The 22715-nt window shown below is 39.6% G+C and overlaps 1 protein-coding gene across 1 annotated transcript; it reads right to left on the reverse strand.

The window, feature by feature from the left end:
• Window positions 1-451: 451 nt before the first annotated feature.
• CCDC190 (coiled-coil domain containing 190) lies at window positions 452-6263 on the reverse strand (the record flags this gene model as incomplete). Its single annotated transcript, XM_079696949.1, has 3 exons — window positions 452-881; window positions 1162-1288; window positions 6068-6263. 3 exons carry the CDS (start codon window positions 6261-6263, stop codon window positions 452-454), a joined length of 753 nt encoding a protein of 250 aa, XP_079553075.1.
• Between the last annotated feature and the right edge of the window lie 16452 nt (window positions 6264-22715).

Here is a 22715-nt window from a genome sequence, read left to right on the forward strand (position 1 = left end):
CATAAGAATCTCCTATAAGAAAAGGGTGGCAAATGTAAGCAGGATCCTTAATATTTTACCTTTCAGGAAAACTCTAGACATCAATGTAGAGTCATAATTTTGATGATATTAGCAACATGTGTACATTGCTTAAAATGGTTTCGGAAGATTCATCTCTCCCTTCATTTTTCATGCTAACATTGCTCATTCAGTGAAAGATTATATTCCCATATCCCATAAAAGGACAAAAAACTAGGTTTTATTTAGTGATTATAGCATATGTTATTGTAAGGATATGTTAGATGGTTAGAGAGGAAGTAACTTAGATGGTCACCCTGTTTTCACACCCCTTTCCTGCTCTGGACTGTGAGGATTCCTTGTGACCAAAGATTTCTCCAATGCTAAGCAATCTCTCAGACTCAGGGGGGACCTGGTGCCGGAGGTAGTGAGTGTTTCTGGCCTTTACATACATTTATGAATAGGTTGATGTTTTGGGCTCGCCTTTGAAGTTCCCTCCACATTCTATGGGATTCAGGGGAATTTGTTTCCCAGTGGTGTGGTCTGGCCTTTTGTTGGCATCATTTGATCTGGTCTCATCGCCGTGTGCCATTCTGCTACCACCAGCTGGGCTGGAACTGGGGTCTTGGTCTAGGGTGTGAGTGGAGGCGTCTTGATCTTGACATAGAAGAGAGATGCCCTTGTTGGAGTCTTTGCCCTTCAGTGGGTTTATAGAATATTTCTCTTGGGCTTGTGGCTTCTCGTCTATAAAGTGGGAAGTTCTATTATTTTGAGATAGTGACTGCCTTTTGCTTTTCATGGGGTCCTTGGGACCAGTGTGATGGAAATGAGGCATCTGGGACTTGGTTTTGTATATTTCTTGGATCGTATTTGTTGTCGGTGCTCTGGGAAAGGAGGTAAAAAGAAGAAAGATCTCTGAAAACAGATGAAGAGGCTCATATTTAGCATTTTCAAGTTATTAGACCATGACCCCTTTCTGTGTGATATTAGGTGAGGTAGTAAAGTGGGTGAGAAGAGCATGAAGGGTGAGAATGGGTGGTAACAACGTGGAGAAATGGCTCTTTCCTTAAGAAGAGAAAGGCAGCACTTTCTCAGGGAGAGGACGATTTAAAGAGGTCAGTTGGGAAGAAGCCATATCCATGAGTTTAGTAAGCATTTTCTTACCTAAATTTATTAGCCTGTAGAAGAACCCTGTGCTTCTGTCCTCCCTGTGATGAGAACATAAGAACATCTTCTGGTCTCTTCTGACTTCCATTCTCAAAGTAAGAGGAGAACTTTTTCTTCATGATATCTGTTTTGAGTTAATTAATAGGTGTTATGGGTTGAATTGTACCCTCCCCAAATGTCATATGTAGATGTCCTAATCCCCAGTACTTCAGAATGTGACCTTATTTGGAGACAGGGCCTTTACAGAGATAATCAAGTTAAGATGAGGTCATTAGGGTGAGCCCTAGTCCAATATGACTGGTGTCCTTATAATAAAGAGAAATTTGGACACAGAGACTCAGATAGAGGGAAGGTGATGGGAAGAGACACAGGAAGAAGATGGCCATTTAAAAGCCAAAGAGGGTGGCCTGGAACAGATCCTTCTTTCCCAGCCTTTAGAAGGAACTGACTCTTGATTTTGGACTTCAAGCCTCCAGAACTGTGAGAATACACTTCTGTTGCTTAAGCCACCCAGTTTGTGGTGCTTTGTTAGGGTAGCCCTAAAAAACTAATACAGTAACAGAAGAAGGAAAAGAATGTTTGAAACTAGTTCTCTGGGCAGAGAAAGAGTATATGAATACCATTGGATCATATTACACAATAGGTTGATCTGGCATGATGAATGGAAACAGAAAAACCTAAAGCAGTTCCCCAATGTTTACCTCAAATATGTGAAAGAGGATTTAGAAACACCAAGGTCAGAGGTTTAAACTGACTTGGCCCATGGAGGTTTTGTCTGAATGTTTTATTTGGCAAGCATGGTGTTTTCAAAAGAAAATGACTGGGTGTGAGTGATACACAGAGCTGGTGCCCTATTGTTTCATTCACCTCAATTATGTGACCTCCTACCCACCTGAGCCAAGAGTTGCAACTGCTGGCCATGAGTAAGTGGGTCTTTTGCTCTTTGAGTTAACGTTTCAGCATCTTGTAGTCATAGCTGCTGTAGAAGACCTGGTTTGTTTTTAAGACATCTCATGAGTTGATCACTTAGAGTTGAAAGTCTTGCACTAGTTTGCTCTAATGGGAGTGAGTTCCCTAAATCTACATGGGTTAGTAGGCACCAGGCAGAGGACTTATGACCAGATAAAGGGCCTAGAATTTACATTAAACTCCTAATATTCTTTCATCAAATAACTTCTTGGAGAGGTAGTCAAAGCAAGAGATAGTCCTTTTGGGGTCGCTCTTCTTCTGTTGTCTTCTTGAGTGTGTGTGTGTGTGTGTGTGTGTGTGTGTGTGTGTCCATCTAGTTATCCAATTTAACAAGGATGTTTGAGTGCCTACTTTGTGCCAGGCAGTATATTCTTGACTCTGGCTTTCTTTACCTTGAACATATAATTAATCATAAAGGTCTGACAATTCCCCATTTAAATATCTCAAAATGCTGGTCCACTTAAGATGCAATTTCGTGGGAAGCAGCCGCATAGCACAGGGAGATCAGCTCCATGCTTTGTGTCCACCTAGAGGGGTGGGATAGGGAGGGTGGGAGGGAGGGAGACGCAAGAGGGAGGAGGTATGGGGATGTATGTATATGTATAGCTGATTCACTTTGTTATAAACAGAAACTAACACATCATTGTAAAGCAATTATACTCCAATAAAGATGTTAAAAAAAAAGATGTAATTTCACTTTCTAAATATCTTAAGATACTCATTTTTTTTCACCTGGCCAATGCCCTAGTTTAGGCCTTTAAACCCTGGCCTACACTCTGGAATTCTCCTATCTGGTCTACCTTAAACATTACAGCTGAGTAATCTTTCTCACACGTAGACATGTAATCTCCCTACTCCCAAACCCTGTAGGGTGAGATTTAAACTCTTTTGCAAGACCTATGAAGCTATACATGATTGGAGACACTGCCTACACTGCTTTGTCTGTAAACATTTCACCTACACCTTCTCGTCACCCCTTACACCCCTGCAGGTTGAACAACCTGTAGCAAATCATTCTCATGCATGCGCCTTTGTACATACTGTTCCTACTGCCAAGAGTGGCCTTGCCACGTGTCCGCGTGACAAACTGCCAACCCCCCTACTCCACCCATCTTCTTTCTCTTCCTCTTCTAAGATTCTGCTCATACACTGCCTCTTTTGGGACATCTCACCTGAGCCCCTTTGATAGACATAGGAAACTTTCCATGCTCTTGTTCTACTTTGAAAACAACTCTAATTTAGCAATTAGTATTTTCTGCGATAATTTTTTGCAAGCATGGCTAACTTCCAATTTAAATGTGAGCATCTAGAGGACACAGACCATGTTTTTTCATATTTGCATTCCTGTGTCTATCTGAGATGCTGTAATGGGTTTTTTTTAAAGTCTGGCCCACACAACACCTGTCCCAGAACAATCTGCCTTAGTGTCAGCTCATTTAAAAATGTGGATTTTGAGCCTAATTCCTAAACTACTGATCCAAATCTCTACAGATGAAGACTGGGAATATGCATTTTAAACAGTCCACCTGGTGACACAGTGGTTAAGAATCCGCCTGCCAATGCAGGGGACATGGGTTCAAGTCCTGGTCCGGGAAGATCCCACATGCCACAGAGCAACTAAGCCCGTGCGCCACAACTACCGAGCCTGTGCTCTAGAACCTGCGAGCCACAACTACTGAAGCCTGTGCACCTAGATCCTGTGCTCCACAACGAAGAGTAGCCCCCACTCGCCACAACTAGAGAAAACCCACTCGCAGCAACGAAGACCCAACACAGCCAAAAGTAAAATAAGTAAAATAAATAAGTTTATATAAAAAAATCCACCAATGGGCATATACCCTGTAGATGAATCTCAATAACAATTTCATTAAGTGAATCATGGGAATATATTGCCTAGTACAGTGACTGATAAATACTGACCCTTAATTCATATTGTTTCCTTCCTTCTTTCCTAGTTTTACTGTCAAGAAGTCTGAGGCTCAGAGAGGATGTGACATTCTAAAGGAAATAGAGACAGAGGTCCCTGAATCAAAGTTTGCTGCCTCCTTGTCCAGACTCTTTTTATACCACCTGTCCCTGATGCAAACTCTCTAGTCATCAAGGACAGCCACCTCCCTTGGACCTGGTCTTTTGAACACCCCATAGAGAGTAGGTATCTGGTCTTCAGCATCCTTTTTGAGAACTGAAGCGGGATTCAACCAAATGGCTTCTAAGATTCTTTTCCATTCTGTGAGCTCTCATTCTAGTTTGGTTTAACCATTTATTACAGACAAGGAAGTTCAGTTATTTGCTCAGTTTCTCCTTTTTAAAACCTAAAGCTGGAGGCTAGAAATAATTCTTAGGCCAGACATCTGGACATTAGGGTCTTGTGTCCACCTATTAGCTGTGGAGACCTAAATGATTTTATATTCAATTGTGATACTTGGCTTTCCTCTTGAACATGCTACATCATTTTCAGGGCTCCTGCACCTGCCTTAAGTAAGAAGGGACTGTAGTTTTGAAGAGCTGAGATAGATCCATTCTATGTTGAATATTAACATATGATTATTTTATTATGGGAAAAATAGAACTAGTTTCTACAAACTGTATAACTACGGCAACTTTCAACAAAACAGTAGAAGAGTTTTAATCCTGTAACAATCTTTTACAGGATTGATTGACTGATAAGAGCAAACACTTATATAGCACTTCTTTTGCATTTAGGTACTGTTTCAAGTGCTCACTGCATCCTCATGACTTTATGAGGTAGGAAACATCATTTACATTTTACTTTGGAGAAAACTGAGGCAGAGACAGGTCCAGTAAGCTGCTCAAGGCCTCACAGCTGGTAAGTGATAGAGTCAGGATTTCAACCCTGGCAATCTGAGTCCAGAGTCTGTATCTTTAGCTACCATGGTTTAATGGACAAAGATGGAATCACTGAGCAGGAAGTTTTATTTCCTTCTTTTTTTACTGAATGGTGTAGACAGCTTTGGAAGGTCTGAGATTCTGGATAGCATTGTGTAACCCTTCCTTCTGTGATAATCAGTAGCTACTAACTAGAAATGAGTGTATGAAGTTAGTAGCATTATTCTTGTTATAACTACTTAACTATATAGTCTATGTTCATTGGATAGTCTTCTAAGTGATGTGCACATTTGGAAAGGATTATTCTTTGGCAACAGAAGGTTTTATGGGAGGGAATTATTACAAAGAATATGAGCTCACAGCTTCTGAGTAAAGAGGGCTCTTTGGGTAAATGACAGAAATATTTGCCCTTTGGCTTAAGAAGACAAAGAAATCACAGTACCAATACACAATAATCGCTTGTGCAAAATTTTCTAATCTAAGCAAAATCTGTAAGCTCTCATGTGAATACAATTTGGAGTACAAGGAGGGTAGTTGACAAATTCACTTTCTGCAGAAGAAAGGAAGGGCCTGACTCTCATATTGGTGAGTGTTGAAAACAGCCACGTGTTCCTTGCTCAGTCCTATTAGAGATCAGCCATCGTTACACAATTCTCTCTGGTTGCCAATCCCAGGGAAATTTTTTTTTTACTTCCTTTTCATAAGATGACTTGCACATTAATAGTTACTCAATGAATGCTTGTTGACCAGGCATAGAAAAGAAATGAAACCAAATCAACCCAGAAATAAGAAAGTAGAATGTTAAGGCTTTAAGCCAGAGAGAGCTCATTTGAAAGACTGGGAGCCTGAGAAGTGTTAGCTCAAGAAGATTTGCTTGTGGGATGCTCCAGGGAGCTGTGTAATTGAGGGAGAGAGGCACATGGATGTGTGGGCAGCCTAAAATCCAAGTTGAGATCAGAAGTTCTCACTTTCTTGGTGTCCAGATCTCTGAAAGGGCCCTTGACATGAGGTAGGGGATGTTACTCTTGCCTTAGCCAGCTGATGGTTTGCTGCCCTGCTCTGCATTTCCCCATCCTGGAAGGCTTACCTTGCTGCAACCTCTGAAGTTCTTTTTGGAGCTGTCTCTGCTCCCTGGTCAGCAACTTCACATGGTACAGGCAGATAACCTCTAGTCTCTGCAGTCTTTGGCTGAGTCTGTCTTCAGCCTGCTTGGCATTCTTCCTCTCCAAATCAAAGCGTTTCTGTAGTGGTCCCCTGACCATGTGCCTCTCCATCCTCTTCATGGCCTAGAGACAATAGAACAAGATTCTCCCAGGCACCATGACAGACCTGATAAAGCAAAATGGGGAACCTGACCCCTGGCTTTTAACTGGAAGATCAGTGTTTGAATCCTATGTTTTTCTGAATCCACAGCTGCCTAGTCAGATGAAGTCACACTATTAGAAAAATTTGCCCTGCTGACTAAAATATTATTCACAATCTAAAAGTTGAGAATTATGTTTTATTTGGCAGGAATTTTTAGGACTTCAAGCCCGGGAGACATCATCTCAAGTAACCCTGAGAAAACTGCTCTGAGGAGGTGAGGTGGGGAGCTAGGATATATAGAAGTTTTCAACAAAGGTCAGGTAGTAGGAACAAAAGATTACTGCTAATAAAAGAAACCTAGATTTCCCAAGTTAAGGAACTTAGTTTTTTTTCTATGTATGGGAAGATGCAAGAGTCTGGGCTCACTGAAATCATTCCTTTGATATACACCCCAGCTTATCTGGGGCCAGTATCCTCAGGGCTCACCACTGGCTGTGTCTGCAATCGCTGATGACTGTGACACCTTTTGTTTACTGATATGGCAGGCAATATTCCATTTATCAGCCCTATAGTAACATGATTTTCCAGAGTGACACAGAAGTATTGAGGACAAAGTCATTCCTCTGAGCCTCGGTCTCCTTTTCAATGAAATAGACGATAGGCTCCCTACAAAATCCTCAATCAGGTTGCTATAAAGATCAAGTGAAAACTACATGAATAACTTTTGGGGCAAAAATAATAAAAACACTTTACATATATAAGGCATTATTTGCCCTGTGAGATAAGTCTCTTCTACTGTTTTTTAAAGTTTCCCCCCAAACCCGCTCAGGGGTCTGGAGAGGATTTGGGGACTTAGGACAGAGCCATTCTGGAGCCCCTTCAGTTCATTAATTCATGAACGTGAGGGTCCATGCAGCCTGCAATCCTACCATGTGGCAGGTGCTATGCTGAGGGCTGAGGGTAGTGGTGAATGAGACACAGCTCCTGCTCTCAAGGAACTTTCAGATTTATGATGCTGGAGTCTAGTGGTGCATGCCAAATCTGAACAATCAGTATTTCAAAGAGGGGGAAGAGTGGGATCTGTTGGTCACAGAATAGCACAGGTATCCAGAACAAGTAGTCTGGGCAGCTCTGGTGAAACCACTTGGATTGGAAAGTGGTTCCTCTTCCCACCCTCGCCCACCTTCCTCCTCTGAACTCTGTTGCACTAACAGGCAGTGACACATCTTTCCTCCTCTTAGTGTCCCTCACAATATGCAGAGCTAAGAGCACAATATGTGTCCAGGATATAAATGGATTGCTATTAATAAAGCTTTGGTGATAATAACAGGAAAAAGTTTAGCATTAAAAGGGAGGATAACGTCAGGACTCAGGAAGGAAATTTTAAGACAGCTTTTAGTCTAAAGCGTAGACTAAAATTTTATTAAAGAACATGGTGAGTAGCACTTACCTACAAATCCAGGGTTTGCTGAGAATGCTGCCTGCTTCTTTTACTATGCTAGGTTGAGCCTGGATTAATGTGCTTGTTTTTCTTCAGTAAATTTTAGGAGCTCAGTGTTGGGGAGGTGGGAGATAGAGAGACTTTTGGAGAGGGTTGAGGGGGAGAATGTTGAATACACTTGAAAGCTCTCTTCCATGCCACCTCCCCCATCAGGAATGCTAACTCCCTGGGTGTGGGCACCAATCCCAGAGCTTGAAATAGCTCTGTGAGTTAAGGGAGGCTGCCAGCCTCCAGCCCTCCCCTCAAGGGGCCCACAGTGCCCCTTCTCAGCTGTGTCCATGAGAGCCAAGAATGAAAGCAAGGAGTGTCTTACTGTGTTCTCAGTCTCTCTCTATCCCTCTCTTTCCCCACCCACTTCTCCTCTTTTCCCTCTTTTGCCATGCTACTCCCCACTCTCCTCACAACGCCCAGTCCTACTTCTTGGAAACCAGATCAGGTTCCAAAAGAAGGTACCCTGTTTTGTTTTGTTTTTTTTTTGGTCAGATTGTACACATTTTGTGCAGGAGAGTAATTTGTTTATTTTGTATTATTGCACACTGTACTGACTTTCCCCAGGCTTTTATCCATGTCTTGTGTACTTTAGTGCTTAGTTAAGGTTTTCAAAAAGTTGTCACAACAGAAACAGGCAAAGTGAAATTTAAATTGACTTTTGTGATCATATATTGGATTCCGCGGTAGAAGGCCAGTTGAACTTTTGGTTATGGAACAAGACATTAAGTGGGATTTTTATTGTTGCCTGAGGGCTTCCTCTGAAAACAAGAGGCATTAATGTGCCACAGTCTAAAAAGAACTGCCAATACTGGGGCCTATTAATTCCCCCAGAGCTTACTGAGAGGTGGCTAAACAGACCCTATTACTCATAATCATCACCTAGCAAATAAGCTGTTATAAGGAGATTACTGGGGAGAGGGAGAGGGAAATCCATTATTCTCTCAGTGAGAGGTAATATCTTTCCCATCCTTTCTCATGAGGTAATTCTCTCACCTCCAGAATTTAAATGACTGGAATGGGGTTCCAGGAAAATCATCATAGAGAATGGGGTGCCTACACAAGGAAAGACTTACACCTTACTCCCCAGCTGGAGACTTGATGAACTACAGAACCACAGATCAGCCCCCACTCCAACCATTTGTTGCCACCAGAGCTGATCATAGTGAGGGCTTTCTTAGAAAATCTTGGTTACTCCATGTTATCTTAAGAGCGAGCTGAGGAGGGCAGGCTTGCAGAAATAATTCAAGGTTGAAGGGCAAGAACGGGCCTTAGAGTGTGAGCCTGGGAAAGGAATGGTGGCCAAACCCATCCTGGCTCCCATTAGCCATTCAAGTGTGCCAAAGAGGAACTTAACAGTTTCCTGGTTCCATGTGAAGTAGCACAGGGGTTATATAAGGGGGCAGAAACCATAACATTGCCCTTGGAAGACTCTAGGTCAAATAAGGTAATACTTCACTCTGAGCAGGCATAGAACCACAGGCAGGGCTAGAGGGGAGTAGTGATAGAAGGGATCTGATTGAAGGTGAACTTTCTCATGAAAACAACACATTTTAAGAGCAGAGCACAGCAGGAGCACATGGAACATGACTGATCAGGGAAAGACCAGTAATGCCACAGCACCACAAAAGTATTAGTTATATAAGAACTATATAGTTCCCCTTCTCCAAGTCCCTGGGAGTCCACTGAGGAAAGGGTTTAAACTTTATTTAAGATTGGAATATCAAAGTGGTATGGACTTTCTTACGACAAAAGTGGCCAGAAATGTGTAGAATCTGTCCATGAAATCATTAAGGGACAAGAAAAAAAAATTTAAAAGATAGTGATCTGATGAAATATAAAGCTCTAATTCCTATATCATGTCCCTGTTATCATTGCTAGGGAAAAAGAAGTTTAAACTGCTCATTAAAATGATTATGATTAAAATGAATTTTACAGAATGGATGTAATTTATTCACATTCATATACTTTTCTCTATCTCTGTTTTATATGGAAGTACTATCCTTTTGTAGTCAAACACATCTGAGATCAAAAAATTATTCCATCATTTAGTAGAATGTATGACTTTATTCATTAATTCTGTCATATCCCCTAGTCTCCTCATCTATGAAAAGGCTTAATAGTATCTTCATCATAGTGATTCTGATAGAACTTAGTGAAAGAATGAATATAAAGTGTTTGGTACATAGTAGATATTCAATAAACATTAGTCCCAGTTTCTAGCAAAGATGGAGTAACAGGGAGTAGATTTACCCTTCCATATGAAACAATTAAAAAATCAGACAAAATTTATGAAATAATGTGGTTTATTTTTAACATTGGTCATGAGGCTGATAGGATGGTGTTCCCTGCGAGAGTAGAAACAAACCAGGGGAGCTCTATTATTCTCCCAGATTACTGCCTGGAAAGAGTTTCCAGGCCATATCATAGGGAAGGGACAGCCAAGCAATGATTCCCTGAGAAGACAGAGGTAAAAGTCCAGAAAGGCCAAGGCAGCTAGGAATGACAACAATAGTACAAATTGTACAAAGTCCAACCAGTCCAAAGGCTGGTTCTGCTCCACTGGTGGGGACCTGCCCTGAAAGGCCTCCCAGAGAACTTGGTGGAGAACACTAAGAGCCTTCCTGGACCCACCTGCCCATACATAAAATAGATAAGCAATAAGGATTTACTGTATAACACAGGGAACTATATTCAATATCTTGTAATAACCTACAATGGAAAATAATCTGAAAAAATATATTTCACTGAATCACTTTTCTGTACACCTGAAACTAACACAATATTTTAAATCAATTACACTTCAATAAAATAAATCAATAACCCATAGATTAAAAAATTAAACAGAAAGTTAGAATATTTTGAAATGAATGAATTATGACACAACAGATGAAAAATTGTGAGATGAACTAAAGCAGTACTTAGAAGGAAATTACAGCACAAAAATGCCTATATTCTAAAGAAGAAAGATCTCAGCTCAATTAGCTCAGTTTATACTTTATAAGATTAGAAAAAGAAAAGAAAATTAAACCCAAAATAGCAGAAGTAATGAAATAATAAAGAAAAGAACATAAAACAATGAAATTAAAAACAGAAAAACAATAGAGAAAATCAATGAAATCAAAAGCTGACTCTTTGAGAAGATCAATAAAACTTTAAATTTCTGTTCTAGTTCTGTGAAAAATGCCATTGGTAATTTGATAGGGATTGCACTGAATCTGTAGATTGACTTGGGTAGTATAGTCGTTTTGACAATATTGATTCTTCCAATCCAAGAACATGGAGCATATATCAACGTGGGTCATCATATTAACAGACTAAAAAAGAAAAGTACATGATTAGCTTAATAGGTTTAAGAAAAGGATATAATAAAATCCAAAATACATTCTTGATAAAATCTCTGAGCAACTCAGGACTAGAAAGGAACTTCCTCAATCTCATAAAGTGTATCTAAGAAAAGCTGAAAGGTAACATCATGCTTAATGGTGAAAGACTGAATTCTCTCCCATAAGATGAAGGACAAGACAAGGATGTCTGCTTTCATCACTCCTGTTCAACATTGCACCAGAGGTCTAGCAAGGGCAATCATACAAAATAAAAAAAGAAAAATGTATCCAGATTGAAAATGTAATCAATAATGAGTGAAACTGTCTTAAAAAAGTTAAAATTTTAATTTTGTTATGGTAAGAACATTTAACATGAGATCTACCCTCTGCGAATACTGCTGCAGTGAACATGGGAGTGCTAATATCATTTTGGGATCCTGATTTCAATTCTTTTGAATAAATACCCAGAAGTGGGATTCCAAGCAAAAGTCTGTGAGAATATATTGACAACACATATATCTGACAAAGAGCCTGTATCCATACTATCTAAATGGCATTTACAACTTAGTAAGTACACAAACAACCCTGTTCAAAAAAAGGGCAGAAGTCCATCATCGGATGAATGGATAAAGAAGATGTGGCACATATATACAATGGAATATTACTCAGCCATAAAAAGAAACGAAACTGAGCTATTTGTAATGAGGTGGATAGACCTAGAGTCTGTCATACAGAGTGAAGTAAGTCAGAAAGAGAAAGACAAATACCGTATGCTAACACATATATATGGAATTAAAAAAAAAATGTCATGAAGAACCTAGGGGTAAAATGGGAATAAAGACACAAACCTACTTGAGAATGGACTTGAGGATATGGGGAGGGGGAAGGGTAAGCTGTGACAAAGCGAAAGAGAGGCATGGACATATATACACTACCAAACGTAAGGTAGATAGATAGTGGGAAGCAGCCGCAGAGCACAGGGAGATCAGCTCGGTGCTTTGTGACCGCCTGGAGGGGTGGGATGGGGAGGGTGGGAGGGAGGGAGATGCATGAGGGAAGGGATGTGGGAACAGATGTATATGTATGACTGATTCACTTTGTTATAAAGCAGAAACTAATAAAAAAAAATTTTAAAAAAAAGGGCAGAAAACTAGAAGAGACAATCCAAAAGAATATACAAATGGCCCATTAGCAAATGAATATATGCTTAATGTAGTCATCAGGAATCCCAAATGAAAACCACAACAAGATATCCCTTTCTACTCACTGGCATAAATTAAATTAAAAGGAGCGGCAAAACCACTCCTGGTGTTGGTGATAATGTGAAGCAATTGGAACTTTCAACATTACTGTTAGAAATGTAAAATGGTGCAATCACTTTGGAAAAGTGTTTGGAAATTTCTTATAAAATTCAACATATACTTACATATGACTAACTCCATTTCTAGATACAAGAGAAGAGAAAACATGAAACCCATAAAAAGACTTGTATAGCAATGTTCATAGCAGTTTTATTCATAATAGTCCCAAACTGAATACTCTCCAAATGATCATCAACAAATGAATTGATAAACAAACTATAGTTCATCCATACAATTGAATACTACTCAGCAATAAAAAGAACAAAACATTGACACATGCAATGGCATGAATGAATCTTATAGACATTATTCTGGTGAAAGAAGCCAGACACAAAACAAAAAGTGATTCCATATATTTGAAATATTAAAACAGATGCAATTAATCTATATTGACAGCAACCAGATAAGTAGTTGCCCAGATTGAGAGATGTGAATGAAGCCTGATTGCAAAAAGGTTTGAGGAAACTTCCTGCGGGAGACAGAGGTGGTGATTATATGTTGCATACAGTTGTCAAAACGAACAAACTATAGACTTAAACTGTGAATTTTAAAGTATATAAATTATACTTCAGAAGGTTGATTGGAAAAATCCCCTCCAATTTTATCTTGTCAAAAAGATGCAGGAGACTTCTGCTTCCATCATGAAGGATTGACTTCTATGGGAGTTGCCCTCCTGCCTCAAAAAACTAGAACACTAAACAAAATATATTTTAAAAACATTTCTTTTCAGACACTGAAAAACAGGCAATGCAAGTTTGTGATCACTTTGAGATAAGAAACATAAAAGGTGAGCTCTATGATTGCCCGTAATTAGTACCTGGAAGCAGTTTTCAGGCTGCGGTGCAGGAAGGCGGAATCAAAACAGAGCCCATCTGTCTCTTTGGGTTGACCATATGGAGAATGGAGTTCTAGCAGGTGGAGGTGGCTGGAATTTGCAGAACAGAGTACCAGATAAGAGGTAAATACACACATAGAAAGAGACAGGGAGGGGGGAATGGGCTCCAAAGTTCTGCAGAGGGGTTCTTTTGGCTAACTACTGATCTACATTTCAGGCATGAAATGTCCAATAAAATTGTGGATGAATGACTAAAATGTGGTGCATTCAAATGATCGAAAACTACTCCACACTATAAAGAACTGCTGATATGTGAAACAATATGGATTAATCTCAAAAGCATTATGCTAAGAGAAAGATACCCATACAAAAGACTAAATCTGTATGATTTCATTTACAGGAAATTCTAAAGAAGATAACTTTAAAGTGATAGAAAGCAGATCAGCGCTTGATTGGGACTAGGGTGAGGAACATGAACTGACTTTAAGGGAGAGGAGAAAAGTTTTTTGGGGTCCTGGAGATGTCCTATATTTTGATCATGGTTATGTTTACATGAATGGTTTCATTTGTCAAAACTCTTCTAACTGTATAGTCAATATGGATGAATTTTATTGGATGTAAATTGTATCTCAGTAATGCTGAATTTTTTTAAAAGGCACAAGAATCATTATGAAAAGTCTTCATGGGCCAACTGTTTTTGGAGGTGGCTTAAGCAACAGCTCACTATGCTAAAAATTAACCAAGGGAAAGAATCAAGCATCTATCCTGTCTTTCCTGTATAAACAGTATTTTCATGGTGATTAAAGAGTAGATGAGGGAAAGACTTTTATAAGACTTACAGCTAATTGAGGCAGAAGGAAGTATAGAAGTAGGGAAATCATCATTTTTCAACCTCTAATGCAATTGTGGATCTAGGCAACAATCCTCAGTGCTATTAAAACCTTAGGTGGAAGGTTGAGGGAAATTTCATAATGGAGGCTGCAGCTGTCACCACCTGAACCTATCCATCAATCTTACAGTCACTGAAGGGAGGAAAACCAAACATTTTATTCATCATTAATACACTGAAGAAGTATACTTGCCTAACATATTTTTAACCTGAATCTAATCAAACCTCTAGGTCTGACTGCCAATTCTTGAGAAAGTGGATCTTTCTAGAGAATTATCTGGTTTCTTTGATAAATCAATAGCAAGGGAAAAAGAAAATCAAGGCAGGGCCTCTTGTAATAAAATAGTCTTAGCAGAAGTAACAACCAAAGCAATGTGTGGGCTTGTCTAGATCCTGATTCCCTCAAACCAGCTACGAAAAGCACCTTTGGGACAAGTGGAAATTTGCACAGAGGACAGATATTAGAAGATACCAAGTTGTTAAATTCAATGGTTGTGGGACTTCCCTGGCGGTCCAGTGGTTAAGACTTCGCCTTCCAATGTAGGGGGTGCAGGTTCGATTCCTGGTCAGGGAGCTAAGATCCCACGTGTCTTGTGGCCAAAACCCCAAAAAACATAAGAAAACAGAAGCAATATTGTAGTAAATTCAATAAAGACTTTAAAAATGGTCCACATCAAAAAAAAAAAAATCTTTCCAAAAAAAGATTCACTGGTTGTGTTGGTGGCTTAGTGCTTATGTTAATATTAAGTCCTTATCAGTTAGAGAGAGAGATACATACCAAGGTGTTTACAGATGAATAGACGTAATATAGTATTTTTGTATCAACTCTAAAATACTCCTGCGAAAAATAAAATAAAATACTAAAATAGATGTATAAGAGTCTGCGTATATGGGAATGGATGACACAAAAGTGGCAAAATGTTGATAATTGTTGAAGCTGGGATATGAACACAAGAGGGTTTATTAGATGATGCTTTCTAACTTTGAACATGCTTTAAATTCTCTATAATAAGAAGTTAAAAAAATGTTTGGAGGCAGTCAGATTGAAGGGAAAACTTATATTCAAAAGTGTGACAATTACACTTTTAGCTGACTTTTAAGCAGAAATAATAAAAACCAGAAAACAGTGGAATATCTTCAATATCCTGAAAGAAAATGTGTCAACCTCAAATTCTACACACAGGTAAACAAAGACATTTTCAGACAAATAAACAAAAAGTAGAGTTTGTTCTCCACTAAATAAAATTCGAAAGGGTGTACTTAAGGCAGAAAGAAAGGTTCTTAGATGTAGTACTGAGGTGCAAGAAGGAACAAAGAGCAAAGAAAGTAGCAAATAAATGGGTACATCTAAATGAATGCTGGCTGTATAAAACTGGGATCTGGAAAATAAAATGTTTCATGCACAGTAATAAAGCACAGTCTTCAAAGGAATAGAACAGGTAAGTGTTCTAAGTTTCTTTTATTGCCCAAGAGAAGGGTAAATACATTAATTAACATTATACTTCCATAAATTAAGATTCATATTATCATTTCTGGGGTAACTACTAAAAGGATTAAATAAGAGGGTAGGATTTACAAACTAGCAGAGGATAAGAATTGAAATGGCAAAAAAATAATGAATCTGAAAAGAGAGTGAGAAAGTTGGAGAAATCATAAAGTACAAAATAAGATGGAAGTCCAAACACATCAGTAATTATGTATACAAATGACTAAATTCTCTAGTTAAAAGTTTAGAATTGTCAGATTGAATTTTTTAAAAAAGGAGTGCGACTTGACACCAAAATGGTTATAAATATAAATGCAAATGGAAACAGTGAAATCATGTGAAATTTCTCAATTAGTTACTGGGATGATCAAATCATGAACTTGAAATATATAACGTGGAAATTGAAATAACTATAAAAAAATACATCCAGAATCACAGTGGAAAATGTTAATTTGCCTATATCAGTAATTAAGAAAATCAGTTAAGAATCAGTAAGGACATGGGATATTTGAAAAACACAATGGCAAATTCAGCTTCATGGACATATATAGGAAATCACCTTGCTCTTAAGGAAGGTTTCCAGAAGCTGCCACAAGACTCTGCTTATAATTCATTGACTTGAACTTATTCACAAGGCCACAGCTAGCTTCAAGGGAAACTGGGCAATGTGGTATTTTTTTTTCCTGGACATCTATGCGCTCATTTAAGTCTTCGGTGTTTCATTACTTTGAAAGAAGGAGAAACATATATTAGGAGACAGCCAGTAATCTCTGCCACAGATACTCCTACACAGGGACAGGCAGCTCTGAGTTATTGAATGCTCTTTAATATGTGACAGGCTACCATCAAATAAGCACTAATCAGTACAAACGTTATAAATGCAAAAGCAAACTCTAAAGTTATGTGGCAGTACTTACAAGGTGGTCATCCAGGTATTAGAATATGTTAACATGAATTTTTTTAGGTTGTATTTGAAACCAAGCACATGCACATGCATGCGTACATTCTTACAGAGAAATCAAAACTCCCTCTCCTTCTATTTATGGACACCGTTTGAAAAGAGGCGGCACAGAGAATGATACTCACACAAAGGTTTACAAGATATGCCCCCCACGTCATCTCCCACACTCTCCCACATCTCCCTTGCGCTCTTTGCATTTCTCCAAATACAGCATGAATTCTCAAGGCACGAGGTCTTGGCACAGACTTTTCTTTCTCTCCCTGGCCCATTCAGCCCACCTTGGCCTTTTATTCCCCTTGGAGGAATAGAGGGCAGGCAGGCAGGCAGGCATCCTTATCTCTCCAGAGGGAATTAGGCACACTTTTCTCGCTGCTCCCTTAATACATGTAAAATATAGTACACTCGAAATTATTATTACTAATATCATTATTATTACTAATATCATTATTATTATGTCTTCCAACAATAACCATTCTTAACACTGCACTTTTTAAAAACCGAAGTACTCTTTATTTGTCTATTTCTTCCACTGGTGTGCAAAATCCTTGAAAGAAAGGATCAAAAATAAAAATTCTTCTTGGTATCTTCAGCTTGTAGCATAGTGCATGGCTCATGATAAGGTTTCAACAGATGTTTGCTGAGAATGATAAATTAGAAAAAAAAAAGTCAGCAAGTTAATCTCCCCTGAAAGCTTACACAACTCAAACTTTTAATTTTCCTATTAAATTAATAACCAAGAGCGCTTTGGTTCTTCTCTTATCAAACTGAAAAGATGAATAATAAAATAAAATAATTCCAATTGTCTTATTAATATTTTGAGCTGGGAAATTCATAGCCTACAGGGTATACCCATGCTTGTAAATGTTATACCATCTTAGTTTAAGTTGACTCATTTCCTCCTTACATGCTCCCTCAGCTGGCTCCTTTCAGATTTATAGCTGAGCTTCTTGTCTTTTGTCTTTCCATTTTATATTGAAATAAACATTTTGTGAGCTTGTCAGTTTTCTGAAAACTAGCAGCCTTTGCCTGAGAGGAAGGGGTGTAGTGAGGTGCCCAGAGGATGTGTTTCTCTAGTGCGGGTGGGATATGCCAGGAAAGCAGGCTGGACAACCTCTTTATTTCTGGTAATGAGGTTCAGTGTTCATCATACAGTGATCAGATCACAGCAGTGGCCACCTTTGTCAAGGAAAAAGTACACAGAGTTATTGAACCCACACACTCCTAATCTCTTCATCTGTTTAATGGGTAACTTTACACAGTAAGTGGATTTCCATAGTGACATAGTCGTGTAATATCTACCCCACCTACAAAACTAAACATCTACCTCTCCTCTCCTGATCTGAATGCTGAAGACGGCTACCATATTCGTGTTCTAAGGCTACCACAACAAAGTATCACAAATTGTGTGGTTTAAAACAACAGAAATTTATCCTCTAGTGGTTCTGGAAGGTAGGAGTTTAAATTCAAGGTGTTGACAAAGCCAGCTCTCTCCTAAGCCTCTAGAGGAGGAATCTTCCTTGCCTCTGGTAGCTCCAAACATTCCTTGGCTTGTGGTAGCATAATTCTAATCCCTGCCCCCATCTTCTCATGGCCATCTTCCCTCCGCGTCTGTTTTTGTGTCTCTTCTTGTCTTATAAGGACACCGTCATATTGAATTAGGACCCCCTAATTCAGTATGAGCTGATCTTAAATTGATTACATCACTAAAGACTCTTTTTCTAAATACGGTCACATTCATAAGTACCAGGGGTTGTTAGGACTTAACACATTGTTTCAGGGACCATGATTCAACCCATGAGGGGAACTTTTTTTTTTTTTTTTGCGGTACGCGGGCCTCTCACTGTTGTGGTCTCTCCCGTTGCGGAGCACAGGCTCCGGACGCGCAGGCTCAGCGGCCATGGCTCACGGGCCCAGCCACTCCACGGCATGTGGGATCTTCCCGGACCGGGGCATGAACCCGTGTCCCCTGCATCAGCAGGCGGACTCTGAACCAGGGGAGCCCGAGAGGAACTTTTTAAAAAGCCCTATGGAGCCCTTTCTTTTGGGTCAGTGTTACCCAATTTTCATTTCCAGTTTTTACAAATACATAATTTGTATATTTTTTACATAACACATTGTTCTTATCTTAAAGTTTATTATATTCTCTATTGGGAGTTATACTATTTTAATGGCCAAACATATCCTATTAGTCTATTGGAAAATTTCCAGTAACATATGTGTCTTACTGGACCATGGTCACCATTTGATTTACTTATTTCTGAGGCCAATATTCTAATTTTTCCATGTCCTTGGACTTGTCACATCACTGATTCCTCTTTTCCTGTAAACTGAATATCCATTACTAAATCCTCCTAACTCCTCCGTGAGAGTATCTCCTGCCCCTATTTCTCCCTTATTACTCACTGTCATCATCCTTTTGACTCCTTATTCCTGAACCATGATAATAGACTCCTAATTCCTCTACTTTGGTCTCTCCTCACACTACCAGGCTGATATTCATGCCACCTCATTGTTTAAAACCTTTCTATAATATGCCTTTGTTTGAGAAATAGACAAATGTTTTAACCTGAAAGAATTTAGAAGTTTGATAGGGAAACATAACTCTATGGTGTGGGTGATAGAAGGGTTCACGTTCCATATCTCTTACAATTATATTTGCAACATGAAAAATTCCAGTTACAGCAATGTACATAATAATTTCCAACATGCCCAATCATCAAAGAAAAGTTAAATTTTGTCACCAGCTATGTACAAAGGTAGAAATTAGGGATACCAAGCAGGGCCCTGTGGAGCTCCTGGGCACAAAAGCCTTTCTGTGTCCCGCATTTCTTAGATTACAGGAAATAGGCTTCATTCAGCCTCCATGACCTTCCCTGAGTTCCAACAGGCAGATTCAAGCCGTTGTTAGTTAGGGAAGAGAGGGGATACCAGACCAGGGAGAAACAAACAGTCAAGAGAAACAATAGCACAGCCTTGCGGCAAGGTCCTGGTTTCCCATCAGGGTATACACACAGCAATATCTTTGAGCTGTTTTGCAAGTACTGAAACCCCCTCCAGGTGGGAGAAATTAACAGTTACATATAGTATGCTGCCCACAAGCACATGACCCTGGACCGATTGGAACCAGAAGATTGATAATGCTGACTCCCACTTACCTCACCACCAACCAATCAGAAGAATGTCCACAAGCTGAACACCATTTTTGGTGATCAACTTTGAACCATTACTATAAAGCTTCTCACTCCCCCCTCCAGGTTGGGACACACAGTTTTGAGGGCATTAGCTCACTGTGGCCCCCCCTGCCTGACAAAGAAATAAAGCTATTCTTTTCTACTTAACCCAAAACTTTGTCTCCGAGATTTAATTCAGTGTCAGGGTATAGAGGCCCCATTTGGCTTCAGTAGGAATCAGTAAAACTTAGAAAGGTATTGAATAATTATTGATATAAAAGACTTTTATAGCAATGTTTAATATTTGGCAAGTATGAAGAGATCTGCTTAGTGCAGAAAATTTGAAAAATACAGAAAAATATAGGGAAAATAGGGGAAAAAATCTGTGACTTCATCAACCTATTAACATTTTGAAAGGCTTCTGTCTTGTTTTTAAGGAGAAAATGTTTCTAACGAAAGACATCTCTATCCAGGCCACCAGAAACTTCCCCACCCCTTCTGTCTCAGCCTGTATTTTACTTAACCAATACATGCCCATTCCATGCCCTATATTTTTCACAAATTCTCTTCTTATATTTGGGAGCTGGGTTTCAGAGGCTTCCTCTTCCAAAACAAATCTTTAGAGGAATTGGGGTCTTGAAGATTTTCCAAACCATCTCGAATCTTATCACACCACCTGCTGGACAGAAAGGAAGTAGACAGATTACCAATTAGCAGCGCCTGTGCACCTTCTAGAAGAGATCTCCCAAGACTGGGATGTAATAGCATCAGAGAGAAGGGTCATGCCCACTTTCCATCAAGAACCACAGGCTTCCACAAACATCTTGCTTCAAGGGAGGCAAGTTCAACTTTGAACTCAACTACTCTGTGCAGAAAAGCTGATATCAGCCTCTTCTTTTAATGACCCCATCTAATCCAGTTCCTGAAACTGACAAATCAAAGATTTCCTTGTCTTCAAAGCTCCATCCAGCATTCCCTCCATTAAGAAAAGAAGCCTGGGAATGGCTTTGGAGATGCAAACAGCCGATTTTGGAAGCTCCCAAAGGGAAGTGGAAGCAACCAGAGCAGAGTGCCTATCAGTGTCCCCCAACTTGTAGAAAATGGACATTTCTGTTTCAGGCTCTTCCCTGCCATGTCTCTCCTTTAAGCCCATCCCGTCTTCATTTCCTCCATCTTTGCACATAAACAGCAGTTCAAAGGCTGCAAACACTGGATTGTTTATCAAAAGGTTGTCTTTTGAGAAGCTAGAGTCCTTTCTTAAGATTCTTCACTTATTGCCTTCATGTCTGCTTACTTCTTAAGGAGTCTCATAGTCAGGGGTTCTGCTCCTGCCTTTGGTCATTTATTTTGGAATTCTGTCACCACTATGGTCAAGAATTGTCCTCTACATCAACTGTTATTCTTTCTAGGTTAATTTGACATACACACATTGAGCATTACACTGTGCCATCAGGAGAGACATTGAGAAAGATAAAAATAAGTCTTTCCTTAAGGAAGTGAAAATCAAGTAGGGAGAAGTAGCAAGAAGAAGTAGAAAGATGAAGAGACTCCAAAATTAAGTTTGCTTACCACTTTAAAATATTCTATAAACAAGGAACATGAAATAAAAGAAGTCACATGTTTAAGAAAATTATGACCAGAAAGAAATAACTTGAACCTAAGTACCATATGTTCTGGAATCAGCAGGAGCATCTCAGTTAATGTGGGGACCATTTGTAATTAAAACCCAGGAAAGAAGAAATTAAATTTACTTTTAACACAATAAGGTCAGGGTTATTATTTTGCAAGTAAAGTTAAAGACATTTTTTTTTTTTTTTTTTACAAGGAATATACAGGTTAGTCTATATGGTCATTGGAAGAAAATGAATTTATGAGGCAGCATATCGTGTTAACATTTTAGGGGAATTAGGAGGGAAATATGGTGGACAGGTGCCTTGAAGTTGAAGCATCTGCTTCTCTCTCTGTTCTCCACCCCATTTCACCATGCTCCCCATTTCAACAACAACACTCCCTAAGCCATCTTCTACCTCCTTTCTCCATCCCTAGGACTAAAGCTCATCCCTTCATGATTCTAAATTCATCAAAATTTGTACCAAGGGCTTCCCTGGTGGCGCAGTGGTTGAGAGTCCACCTGCCGATGCAGGGGACATGGGTTCATGCCCCGGTCCGGGAAGATCCCACATGCCGTGGAGCGGCTGGCCCGTGAGCCATGGCCACTGAGCCGCCACGTCCGGAGCCTGTGCTCTGCAACGGGAGAGGCTGCAAAAGTGAGAGGCCCACGTACCGCAAAAAAAAAAAAAGAAAAAAAAATTGTACCAAAAAGAATGTCTTGGATATTCAATTGATGTCTGAGGGGGCAGAGCTTTCAAGACATAAAAAGTGTTTGCCAGTGAGGTTTCTTATTCTTTGAGGTATAGGGCATAAAGATGGAGATAGGGAGGGTTCAAAGACAAAGATTAAGGACATTGAATTGTCAGTGAATGAAAGGTCTTCCACTTTGAAACACTTGAATCTTTAGGCCACTTGTGGGATCAAGGGAGTACTTACTATTACTTGATGATGGTGATGTCCAGTTCCATGACTTTATTTTGCTTTCAGACAGTTTTAAAAACCATACAGTACAGAACTATTATTTTTTTATTTTTTTTTATTTTTTTTGCGGTATGCGGGCCTCTCACTGTTGTGGCCTCTCCCGTTGCGGAGCACAGGCTCCGGACGCGCAGGCCCAGCGGCCATGGGTCACAGGCCCAGCCGCTCCGTGGCATGTGGGATCTTCCCAGACCGGGGCACGAACCCGTGTCCCCTGCATCGGCAGGTGGACTCTCAACCACTGCGCCACCAGGGAAGCCCTACAGAACTATTAAATCTGTGTTGACATTAAGTTGCATGGGCTACAGAAATAACCATAGGCCT

Source organism: Hyperoodon ampullatus (assembly GCF_949752795.1).
Source record: "Hyperoodon ampullatus genome assembly, chromosome: 2".
Taxonomy (NCBI): Eukaryota; Metazoa; Chordata; class Mammalia; order Artiodactyla; family Ziphiidae; genus Hyperoodon; species Hyperoodon ampullatus.